General features: G+C 41.1%; 1 protein-coding gene across 2 annotated transcripts; it reads right to left on the bottom strand.

Annotated features, from left to right (window-relative positions):
- Window positions 1–808: 808 nt before the first annotated feature.
- On the bottom strand, window positions 809–10,689 carry znf395b (zinc finger protein 395b). 2 transcript variants are annotated; one of them, XM_068342316.1, is made up of 10 exons: window positions 10,496–10,689; window positions 8,416–8,594; window positions 8,056–8,228; window positions 7,864–7,976; window positions 6,822–7,054; window positions 6,594–6,694; window positions 4,745–5,036; window positions 3,315–3,410; window positions 2,236–2,342; window positions 809–1,645 (listed from the first exon to the last, which is right to left on the bottom strand). In XM_068342316.1, the coding sequence occupies exons 2-10, from the start codon at window positions 8,545–8,547 to the stop codon at window positions 1,534–1,536; spliced, it is 1,359 nt and encodes a 452-aa protein (XP_068198417.1). In that variant the 5' UTR covers window positions 8,548–8,594; window positions 10,496–10,689; the 3' UTR covers window positions 809–1,533. The 2 variants fall into 2 exon arrangements, with proteins under 2 accessions (XP_068198417.1, XP_068198416.1); XM_068342315.1 differs by having other exon boundaries at window positions 4,745–5,039; window positions 10,496–10,688.
- Between the last annotated feature and the right edge of the window lie 1,782 nt (window positions 10,690–12,471).

The raw sequence follows: 12,471 nt of genomic DNA, 5'->3' as shown, positions 1-12,471 counted from the left end.
GAAGATTTTTTGATTCTCCTAATATAAAAACTTACTATGGTGAAAACTACAATATTATAATCCAGAAGTACTCCCCACCTCTTCTGGTTTATTAATTTTCATATAGTCCCGAACTTCCCCTGATGTTGGAGTGAGCTTGCAATAATTTAAAGTGTTACCAAGAGTAAGGAGAAACGAGTCCCCAGTCTCAAACATTACTCCACCTGGGGCTTTTTGCAGTGTGTTCCTGTCACTTTATTCCAATTGAACACGAATGCATGGAGCTGGAAACAGGCAGGGCCATTGGGTTGGTACCACACTGTAGGACTGTTGATGAAGACTAAATGACACCAGCCTTGAACGTCAACATCTTAATGTACTGTTTGAGGGCAGATGGATGAAATGAACTGTGCACTTCAGCTGGGCTTGTTATAAAGAAGAACGTCTGTCTGGGGAAAAAAATAAACCTGCTAATTTGTTTTTTCATCAAGATGTTTTGCTCCAGTAGCAAATCTCATTCATTTTTTGCATCTTAATTTGGTGTATCCATGTTTGATTATGAGCTGTAACAATGTCTGCATAAGAGTGTTCAGTTGAGAGAGTGAATATGATTGTGCACATGCATGTGTGTGCGTTTATCAGTTCAACAAAAAAAAAAAAGGAATTTGTGAATACAGTGTACATTTCAAACCGCATTTCTGACATTATACCATTGTTATAAGTCTTCATATAAAATGTGTATAGAGAGAAAAGACAATAAAATAGTTTGCTATTTCTTTTGTGGACTGTCATGCACACCAAAAAATGTTCAGACAAGAAAATCTTCAAATTCTCAGTGCTTTTTAATTTGTGTTTGACAATATATTTCAACTTTTTTTTTTATTGCTACTACAAACTCATTCCTCTAATTCTAACCCCATTGGCTTGACTCCATAGCTTCACGGTCAAAACCATTAACACTGGTCGTGTGCCAACATGTGGGCAGGAACAAAATTGGTTGAGTTGAACCAAATATAGCTTATTCTTTTGAGTTTATATTTCAACAAAGTGCCAAAAACATTTAGATTCCAAGAAGTAATAATCTTCCCAAATACATGGGCCGAACGAGACGATAAAAAAGGTATAAAATACTTGTACATAACTCAAAGCACACAATATACAGTATATCTTACCCACTGTGTAACCACTGGAAGAGAGGGTTGGAATAAAGAAAACAGCCAAGTAGCATTCTAAGACAGTGGAGCTACAGGTTAGGACTATGACCTTTGGATAAAGTGGGAGAGTATGGTAGGCTTAGCACATCACAAAGTCGGTCAACAGCTAGCACCATCGCAGACTTCAGTTTTCAGGATACGAAGACACAGAAAAGTCCATTTGCATTTGTTAAGGAAGGAAACAGAACAAGTTGAATGTAAAACCACATGTAGTATAAGAGCAGTTGTTTGCTTGATGGCTCTCAGGCCCTGATTTATATCCTCATGATAAAAGTCTTGTAGCTCTCATTCAAACTATCTACTTCTCACTTGCTTCCCATCACATGGTCTTTTCTTGTATTTAGTCGGGGAAACGCTGGCAGGCTTTTTTCCAGCGGCAGGCGGTGCACCACTGATCCTTGCGCTCCACTCCATACACTTTGCGGCACTTTTTTGCCTCCCCGCGACCCTTCCTGCAGACGTAAGCACATAAACGGCATGGATGAGACGGATGCACAAGGGCAGGGGCGGAAGGTACTAGCTACAACACCTCCATAAATGGTAGTGATAAAGATGACAATTTTAATATGTAGACTTATTAAATTGAGCTTTTCATTTATTTATTTTTTACAATTTTGTTTTGAAGAGATTTGAAAAATATGTGTATTTCTTTCAGTTAAATCCACTGAGAAACACACAAAAACAAGAACGGTAATAAAAAAAACACAAAGCAATTGTTAAGTGTGATGATACAACCCGAAAAATAGGATTAGTGGCTTTTAAGTCAAATAAAGGTCTCATAAGTTGAAAAACTGAAGAAAAGACACACTGTCTTTTCTATTTGGATGGCACAAAATAAAATACATGAGCAACACTACAGTGATCTATGTGGTGATACCTTTTCACCATCATCAGGTCAATTTGTATAATTTATTTTTGATCAAATACATGCAGAATTGAAAATATTCCCATCAAAACATGGCAGGCAGGTGCTACAATTTTAATAGCGGTTAAAAGAAAAGTGTCAGATATCGAACAGGTTGAAGGGCAGTCGATGACACACCTGAAGGAGCAGTGGCTGCGAGATGGTGACACACTCATAGGCTGCAGCCTGTTCTGTTGGAGCCACTGTTCTCCGACACTGACGGACCGACAGCGAGGTTTCACCATCTGAAGAACACACACAGCCACAGAATCAGCACATTCTAGAAAGAACAAGAAGTCATACGAGAGACGCAACTTGTGTTTGTTCACACAAATCAGCCACATCCAAGTAAATCAGCCAAACTCGTTGTCACCCTTAAGAAAAAGACAAATACAAAGACAAAAAGACAAAGACACCAGCAATGACAGTTTTAAAGCTATAAAGCTGATTGTGCCTTAACAAAAATGCACTTGTATAATTTATGATGGTGCCAAAATTAACAATAATGAAACTTCCTGAATCAGGTTGCAGTTGTAGAATGCCAAGCAGGGTACAGCATTCCAGAAATCAGTCTGCCTAGCCACATTTTCTAGATCTGCCCGGTAGATCCTGAGGCCTCCGTTGACCAGGATAGATATGAAATTGCTTTTGTGAATTCTAAAGGACTGTATGTAGGCGGGTGGGTATCCAAATTTGCCGCCCAAAACACTTCAGCTAGCTCCTTTCAGTGAAAAGGAGGAAGACACTTGAAGTCTGTTACATATGGCAGCAGCTCACTCCCAACCAAGTGGGAGCAAGCAATCTTTTTTTGGGCAGAGAACAAGGACCTCTGTGACTAGAAATCCCGCACGTGAACGTAACGAACAGGATCAGGACAAAGAGTAAATTTGTCAGAGTCCAACACCCTCTGAGAACATGCTTGACTTTGTGCTGAGAATAAACACTCAACTCTCACTTTGATTAGAAAAAGAACAAAAGGACTACAGTAACCCGAAAGTGCCCTTCCAAGAATCCCTATGAAACGTTGTCATAAGCCCTCTCCATTGTCCACCAGATGGCAATCTCCCGTGATCCCCCATGTCAAGCTAGGCAACGGTTCCACAACTGGGACGCAATCAGCAATTTGCTTCCTGAATTAAACCGAATTCCAAATTAAGATTTTCCAAAAATGTGAGACTAACTTTAATCCAGGCAAACACAACCAAACTTAGACCTACCGGAGTGTTGCTGTGGCCAGAGACGGAGCTGGAGGGGATCAACCCGTGGCCACCGGGGCCTTTGGAGGCCACCGACACCTGGGCAGGGCTACAGGCCTATAAAGATCAGGAGAGAAAAGACTCTTGACTCACACATCTGCAGGAAGTTACACAATAAATCTTTTTCACATAAAAGTTTCTCTTTTTTACCGGAGTAAACAATCTGGCAACTAATGGCAGACAAGTTCCTATCTGCAAGTAGGCATGTCGGCCATTGTGGTGCTGTTCCTTCTCCTTTTGTTTAATTTCACCAGCCCTCTACTTTTCTACTGCCCCAGCCCACAATTCAGACCAAGATTGGCTGAAAACACACACGATGATGTTACATTGAGTGTGTCTAATTCAGAAACACAACGTGCCAGTGTGAGCTCAACACTGTGGTCGAGCATTTGAAGCCACAAACCGCCAGCGGCCTCAACACACAAAGCAAACACAGCTCCATTAGCGGCGTTGACCCGCAGTTCAACCCATGTCAGAGCTTTGGCAGGATCGCTCTTGGTTTTCATCCATGATAACAAAAAAGGTACAACTCCTTCAAAAATATGGCTCAAGTGCAAAAATACACATGGTTTTTGTTAGTTGACAGGAGTATTCATCAGAATGTTTCAGGTTGTGTCATTCCAACATTTGCATGTGCACATCTTTACCACTTTACATCTACACTGGTAGGATCTACGTGGCAATTTTACACACCAGTGACTCCAGTTTCCTTGGGTGAGCGACAAGCCCCCAGCTAACTGTCTCACTGTCACAAAGCCTTCTTTTACAGGCTCAGATGAACAGGGTAAACATGGGTCAAAAGTAAAACGCGCTGCATAGCGATGCAGGAACAAACCCATTGTCTCACTAAAGAAATATCAAGCATGGTTGCACTGGCTAAGGGAAGAAACAACATATCCATGTTACATGACACCCTTGCACAGAAAATTTTCAGTAATATCCTCAGAGACATTCATTAAACTAAATCTGTGTGCATTTGCTCCTGTTTTCATTTACAGCTTTTCTACAAATCAGAAACATTCACGTTTGTGAGGTAAATTGTTGTGTTCCCTCACTAACAGCAACGGCACACATTTAATAATTCAAAGACCGGGTTGTCTCCCCTCCTTGCTCTCAAAAGCTCAGCACCAAACACACAAAGAAGAGCACACGTGTTAACAGTTATTGACAGAAATTTGCAATAAATTTGTTATTATAACCACAACAAATGATATGCAGATTACATGCACTATACAGATTAAGCACCTTGCTAGAAAACATTTCAGCCTGCAAACAGGACTGGTAAAAAAAAACCATGGTCACCCAAACTGATGTCACTGATTAGACATCTGATTACCAATATGATAAATTATAATATACTTAGAGACTGGGATCATCTCTGTTGCACCCACCTGATAGAGATGCTCTGAGTGGATCTGCCAGAAACTACTGGGTGCCGACTGGCTGAGAGGACTGGGCCTGGTCGGGCCTGGTCCGGAGCTGGAGTTGGACCTTGGCCTGTGAGGCGGTGGGATCTGGAGCTCCAAGGCTGGAGGAGAACTGCAGGAGGACCAGCTGGGATGAGAGGATGAGGCCTGGCCCTGAGCCTGCTGGGACGGAGCTGGAGCGGAGCTGGCGTCCACGGGCTCGCAGAAGATCTTGGTGTAGTAGAAGTCTTCCTCTCTCTGGGACTGGTCTGACCCACTGCTGTATGTGTGTGTGTGAATAGCAGTGTTTAGATGTGTTAGGCAGATTTATGGACACACAGATATTGATGAGGTTTTGGTCCTCACTGTGGCCCAGTTATAACAGATATTTCAAATCATTGCTTCTCCAAGTCAGAGCTCTTCCACAGCCTGAAAATTTTATTCCCTCTTGTTTTTTTAATGTTGTTTTTAAGGTCAGAAATGTTCTAGAGGGATAAACTGTCTGGTTTTCACTCCACTTCAGGCTACAATAGGGGAGTGACTCCAGACCTGAAAACCAAGAATGTCTGACTGAAAAAAAAAAACCTCTAGCTCTTCTCACCATTGTTATAATAGATGCACGATGAATACTTCTTCAAAAACCACATAAAATGACCAAAAAACAGAGGCCAATATCAAACCTCAAGAGTTTTTACTCAGTCTAAAATGTCTGCAGCTGCACTTGAATTTACCTGAAGTCTAAATCCAGAATCTTGACTAATTCTTAAATCTAAATGATCTATTTTAGAGTTGCATAAAGGCAACACTCTTGTGTAACTCCATTTGATCTTTGAGCTGATGGTGGGAAAATAAAACATTTTTTGGTACAGATATTTATATTATAGTTCTTTTATTCCATCCCTTTAATGGTTTAATGATTCAAGAATTGAAGTGAAAACTGAAAACATGCTTCAGTTCAGTTCAGTTTCTCCTTGGTGCAGGCAGTCATGATTTTTTTTTTGTTATTTTGTCAGTAGAGCTACAATAAATTATAGGAAAAATATTTTCACGTCTCTTAGCGGGAGGACAGGGCCTCTTGGTATCTATGTGTCGTAATTTGCATCCAAATGAAAATCCAGATATAAATGTTTGTCTGTTAAAAATCCAGTGGCATTAAATGACAATTAAAAGGTCAGAGTTTGTTTTATTAGGAATTCTGATGGAGACCGTTGGGCTTTGGTGGAGATATGAACTCTAATCAGTAATATTCTAGATCAGGGGTGTCAAACTCATTTTAACCGAGGGCCACATCAGCATGCCTGTCCTCAAATGGCCAGATTGAATTATACAGTAAATGTAACTAAATGCAATTCAATGTAATGTAAAATAAATGTAACTACTCCTTAATAATAAATAACTCTGAATTTATTACTTATTCAAGTTACAAACATTGCAGTTGCACAGAAAAAAACATTTTTTGTTTGTTTCTCTGTTATAACATAAATCCTTTCGTTTGACAGGTTCTGAAACCCACAGAAGTCCATCAATCAAGGATCAAACTATACAAGAGAATAAAAAGTAAAAACATCAAACACAAGTTACGATATTTACTTTGTTCAAAACGTTTTTTTGTCAGTGTTAAAATGGGCTTAATTACTGCATTGTGGGAAAAGTAGTTTTTGGTCAAAGCACACTTTTGACCTATTTATGTTCAGACACTCTGACCTTTTATGCTCTTGCGGGTCACATAAAGTGATGGGGCGGGCCACATTTGGCCCCCGGGGCCTTGAGTTTGACATGTGTGTTCCAGATGCACAACTGACTCTAAATGTAACTCAAAAGCAGTCTGACTCACCCCAGATGCAGCACACGGATATGTCGTTTTATGCCGACTGAGGACGTTAGCACCTTGCCACAACTGGGCCACAGACACTTATAAACACCTCTGAAGGAGCTCTGTGTGAGAGAATACAGCACAGGTGAAGCACGAGAGGAATGACGGGATGGAGAACACAAAACCACACAGCTGATCATAGAATCATTTCCATCTTGAGCAAAAAAAAAAAAGAACAAATCCATGTACCTTTGGCTTTTTGGCATTAAGCTCCTCCCCCTGTTCCAGTTCCATATGGAGGCCTTCATCAGGGCTGCTGTCCATCTCAGTGACGGACGGCGAGGCGGCGGGACTCACATTGCCGTGGTCCCAGCTCCAGTAGCCGCTGCTGCCACTGTCGGAGAGTTCGCCGCCGCCACACTCCATGTCAGCTGGCGACGAAGAGCTGGTGGTGACGCAGGAAGATTCAACGTTGGGTTTTCCTACCAAATACAATTTTTTTGGTCAAAACCGTGGAAACATAATTGTTGTAAACATGGTGTCATGATTATTTCATCCTTTCCTCCAGTAACTTAGTGGGAGTTCATAATCAATTGTTGTCTATTCCCTCATGGATAAAATACTCTGTTGATTTGGGATCACTCTCTGCTGCTTTCCTCTCTGCCTATCCTGCAGAGAACAGCAGGCAACCCACAACGACACCGAGGCAACATGCATCTATTTGTGGCAGCCTACTTTACTCCCTCAGCGCACTGTTTCCTGTTTATAATTCATTTTCGGTTTGTATTTTGGAGGTTTCATAAATGCACTTGACCAGAAATAGGTAAAAGGCAAGTAGGAAACCATTCTTCGAAGTAATCATACCACATATGTACAAGAGTACCTCTTTCAATCTGTAAACATGAATAATCAAGTAATTGATTTAAACATATGTGGATCCTAAAAGCATCATTCGGACTCGTATCTGAACAAGGACTTAGAAACAGTGTTGCTGCTGATATATATCCTCTTATGTTCATATGTTTTATTTCCAAATAAATTCTGAAATTTTATCCAATAATATTTTATTTTCATATTAAATATTTTTAGTAATTAGTCTTGCTGGCATTAAATCTTTGTCTATTTTGCATGTATGATCTTGTTCAATTGCTCAGAAACTGCAGACAGAACTTAGCAAACAATAGCAATTTGCAGACCTGAGTACTTAAATCGACTACTAATATCCTCTCTTTGCTGTGTAAAGGTGCTTTGGTGTTATTGAGAATAGCAGCGACTGTGTGGTGAGACTGACCTGGTCCAGGATCAGTTTGTGGAGGACTCTGGACCACGGGGCTGCAGGACAGACTGGTCAGAACCATGGCTGCCATGATCTCATCCATCTCCACCGACTCTGGACTGCGAAAACTGCAGGTACAGATAACTACCCTTAGACTGGTGTGGTCCACCACCTTCACAAACTCATAGACCGTTAGCTATCCCTCACCTGCGTGTTGTCTCTCCAGGAGCATTGCTGAAGTGCATTGTGGGTCCTGCAGTTCGCAGGGGAGCTGCCATGTTGCTCCATCCTCGCTCAGCTTGGTGAACTGTTGTCTTACTCTTGTGTTGCTCACTTTCCACCAACACTCCACCAGCCTGGATGTAGCTCCGGGTATCCATCTTCAGACAAAAGATATAACTTAATCAGCTCTTAGTTTAAATCATCAAAAGCTTTCAGTTAATGACAGAGTAACTCACACTCAAGAGATTCTAGTACTTTATTATGTTTTAAACAAAGGGAGAAAATAATGATCTACTTGTGGGACTTCCTTTGAACAGGACTCTCATCTTCCGCTCAGCTACTCACTTGAGTCTGCTGCCTCTGTGGCCCATTGCTGCTCTGTGTTGCCATAGAGACGCAGACCTGTGGTCCCGGCAGGCCCACAGTCATCCCGTCTGGTCTTGCTCCCGCGCCATCCCCAAGTCCCATAGCTGCCATACTGTTGTTGCACACAGTGAGGGGACTCAGCGCAGTGTCACCGTTCCCTACAGACAAGGCACGCCATGAGATTTTAATAATAATGTATGACTGTCTTTTGAAATGCTCCTGTGGCAATGCAATCACCATTAAAGTACTCATTATAAAGCTGCACTTCCATAAACAATGACCATAATATGGCTGCAAAAAAAAAAGAAAACAATGTGAATTGCTTGGAAGAATAATAATAATGAATTGCTTGGATTTTTTTTAAAAATGTTTGTTTTGCTTAGAATCGCTGTCATTTAGAAATTAAATTGCTATTTTATAAGAATTCATCAAGGATCTCTATAAAATGTAAGCCATCTTGTGTTAGATTTAGAAAGATTTTTATATATTTTGGTTGTATTATTTGGCTGTATTATTATTATTATTATTATTATTATTATTATTATTATTATTATTATTATTATTATTATTTTATTTGCTGTGACTCTCCAGAAATAGCGGATTGGGAAACTTAAATAGAGTTTCATCGGATTTAGGATTGTGAGGAGATTAAAGAATTCTTCTTCAATTGAATTTCTCTCTTCTGAGAAAGATTCATTTGACACTCATCATCTCGTTATTCTCAAACGCGAGGCAAAGACAAGCCTAATGTCGTCATCATAGTCGACGTCATGCATAGAATCAGTCCAGTGTCCATTTAAGATGCACGTTTGAATAACCTGAACAGCTTCCCTTTAAAAATGGCGCTAAACATCACTGATTAGGTGTTCCGGAGACATAATCTGACGTTTGGTTACGTTCGCTGTGGCCTGGCGCCCAGAAAGAGAAAATGGGGCAATGCTGCATTCAAGGCACACATGAATTATGGGGAATAAAACATTCCTTCTCTATAGTTAGTTTCGTCAATCATTAATGCACTGAGGCTGTTTAACGTCACACAAACAGAGTGCTGTGATTGCATATATGTTGTCTAATTACAGCAAACAAACAAATTATGAAAAAAATCCGGAAGTGAATGATATTTTGTGTCTTTACATTCGTAGATGTTAGGCTATTTTTATCTACATATCTTTAGGTTCCAAACTCTTAGGTGGAATAAAACAGTAAAATTTTATTTTGGTAAGAAAAAATATATAGGAAATAGTATTTTCAAAGAGAAAGTTCAATATTCCTATTCCTTTCTCTGCGCAGGAACGCAACATAAAGGCCTATTTTCCCCACCTTTCCACCAATCAGCGTCCAGCTCCAGTAGTAAACAAGTGCCACAGCGTAGGTGGGTGCAGACGCTGATTGGCTGGGCTCTGGTTTTCAGACACACACCCACTTTCTGACAACGTGTTCAGACACGAGTTCAGCCGGGAGGGTCTGATCTGGACGGGGGAATAGGCCTGCTGCCGAAAATAACCCGATAATGAACGCAAAGAAACGAAGCTAAATGTAATATATGACGCATAATGCAACAAATAACAGATTAGCGGAAATATCCGTGTAAATATGGGCGCAAACAGTGCTGCTAAATATAGCAACAAACAACAATAACGTCATCACCCACCGGTATGGCAGGCCCAGAGATAACGGCAGATAAACTCACAGCTAACACAAACATGGGACGAGACGTATTTTATATGTAAGGTTCAAACATCCCTGCAGGATATTTTAAGAAGGCTCATGCAAATTTGATAAAGCTGCACACAATCATACAGCTTTACACGAAACTTAACTATATCAAATATAAAGAGCGTTGCGTCTGGAGGAGGCTATGGTGTGTTCAGGGAATATAACAGGCGAGAAGTTCACTATCCTCCAACTACACGACAGATCTCATGCCGGCAGGGCAGATTGAGATCAGGAGGAACACCCCCCCCCGTCCTCCCTCCCCCTGCTGAAGGCAAAACACATTTTCTCCAACAACAACAAATAAACAACCAACTGCAACAAACATCATACTCGTCGCACTTACGCAGTCGATGGAGACCTCCGTCCTGCGCGTCCCGTCGAAGCCGCAGCAGCTGGTCGGGGCTGCGATGCCGTCCCGCCGCTAGCCGGCTCTCCAGTCTGCCGGGGGATGAGGAGAGCGGGAGGGGGGGTGGGTCGGAGCTGCAGCAGCGGGTCGGAGCTGCCTGGCTGTCCCGCCGCTAGCCGGCTCTTCAGTCTGCCGGGGGATTGGGAGAGGGAGGAGGGGTGTGTGTGTGTGTGTGTGTGTGTGTGTGTGTGTGTGTGTGTGTGTGTGTGTGTGTGTGTGTGTGTGTGTGTGTGTGTGTGTGTGTGTGTGTGTGTGTGTGTGTGTGTGTGTGTGTGTGTGTGTGTGTGTCCGGTTGGATACGCGCCTACGTGCGTCTGCCGGGTGAACCAATGCGGGCGGCGACAGCTGGACGCAGCGCGGTGATATCAGCCTGCAGCGCGCTCTGCACGAAAGGATGATCTAGGTGAGAGGTTACCAGATGATGATGATGATCCTACATTTCATCATCATCATCTTCATCATCATCATCATCATCATCATCATCATCATCATCATCATCACCATCATCATCATCACTATCATCATCATCAACATCACCATCATCATCATCATCGTCACTGTCTCAAACGCACATCCTACAAATCTGAATGAAGAACGGTTTAGGTAGTGGTTTAGATTGTAGATGATTTAGAACATACAAAGGCCTTCAATTTTAAAGTTATTTGGAAATTTCCCATGTTTATACGTGAGTATGACTGGTTATAGATAAAATTAATGTTTGCATGACATTTTGCACAAACAACCAGGAGCTACATCACCTATTGCTATTCTCTAAACCAAAATATAACATTCATAGTTATTGAGGTATAGTCTTAGTAGATGGAATTGACTATGGTGCTATATTTATCACACATTTAATTTAAATTTCATCATTGTTTTTGAAAAAAAAAAACGTTAATGAACAAATCATCAATTATAATCAAGTACAGGTAACTCAGATCTAATAAAACTGCTGACACCATGGTTCGGACCAGCAACCCCCAACATCACATGATAAATTCACCACAGAGATCAAACACTTGCATTTCCAGTGTGTGTATGTGTGTGTGTGTGTGTGTGTGTCTGCGTGCGTGTGTGCGTGCGTACGTGTGTGTGCTGAAGAGACCGGATTAGTGTCGGCTGTCTGCACCCTCTCCACCAGACGTCCAGTCAGCAGGGATTTTAGGACTGAGAACCGACACAGTCAGAGAAACCTAATCCTAGTCCCAATCTGAGTACTAACCCTGACAGAAGTCCTGCTATTTAATTCTATATATTAATATCACCATTTAGGCTTCAAACGTATTTTGCAGATGCCTCCACATACACCACTTACTCCACTTTAGTGAGTACATGTTTACTTGGTAAGTCTTCTGTTTATACAGGAGCTTTTGTTAATGTGCTGTTGCACAAGAAGTATAAAAAAATGTAAGGGCAGTCATCAGTGTGTAAATATTAACAGTTGTTTAAATTGGTGGTTCACCTCACAGTTTTGACTGAAATCCTAATCGCATATTTCCATTATTAGTCATATATCACTTATAAAGGAAAAACCTTCTGCCTGTTTATGTCATTTCACCCAAATGTAATGAAAACCTAGCCTAAAAATTTGAATCTCATTAGTTAGATTATTAGTCTGACAGTTATTTGAGAAAATCAACATTCGATATGGATGGATTTTCATCTGGGTTTAGAGCAGACACAAAATAAAAAGGGTCAAATTGTATGGCCAAATGAGTATTTGCTAAATACTCTGTATCACCACATCAAGACTATTACAGTACTTGGATCCGAGATGATATTCTGATGTGTACTTGAATTTATGATGATTTATTATCATGTAATTTTCCTCCAACCATTGTAAGCATCATCCATTAGGTTAGAAGAAACTCTGCTGATAGAAACCAACTCCAGCAAAAGTGTTACCTTGTAAG

Source organism: Antennarius striatus, chromosome 19 (genome assembly GCF_040054535.1).
Source record: "Antennarius striatus isolate MH-2024 chromosome 19, ASM4005453v1, whole genome shotgun sequence".
Taxonomy (NCBI): Eukaryota; Metazoa; Chordata; class Actinopteri; order Lophiiformes; family Antennariidae; genus Antennarius; species Antennarius striatus.
The sequence above is the reverse complement of the archived record's forward strand: the minus strand, read 5'-3'. Positions and strand labels throughout refer to the sequence as shown.

Coding starts and splice junctions, on each gene's coding strand:
- znf395b (XM_068342315.1), bottom strand. CDS start 8,547: ATGGCAGCTATGGGACTTGGGGATGGCGCGGGAGCAAGACCAGACGGG. Junction 7,055..7,863: donor ACAAACTGATCCTGGACCAG/GTCAGTCTCACC, acceptor TGTATTTGGTAG/GAAAACCCAACGTTGAATCT. Junction 3,411..4,744: donor ACTCAGAGCATCTCTATCAG/GTGGGTGCAACA, acceptor TGATCTTTATAG/GCCTGTAGCCCTGCCCAGGT.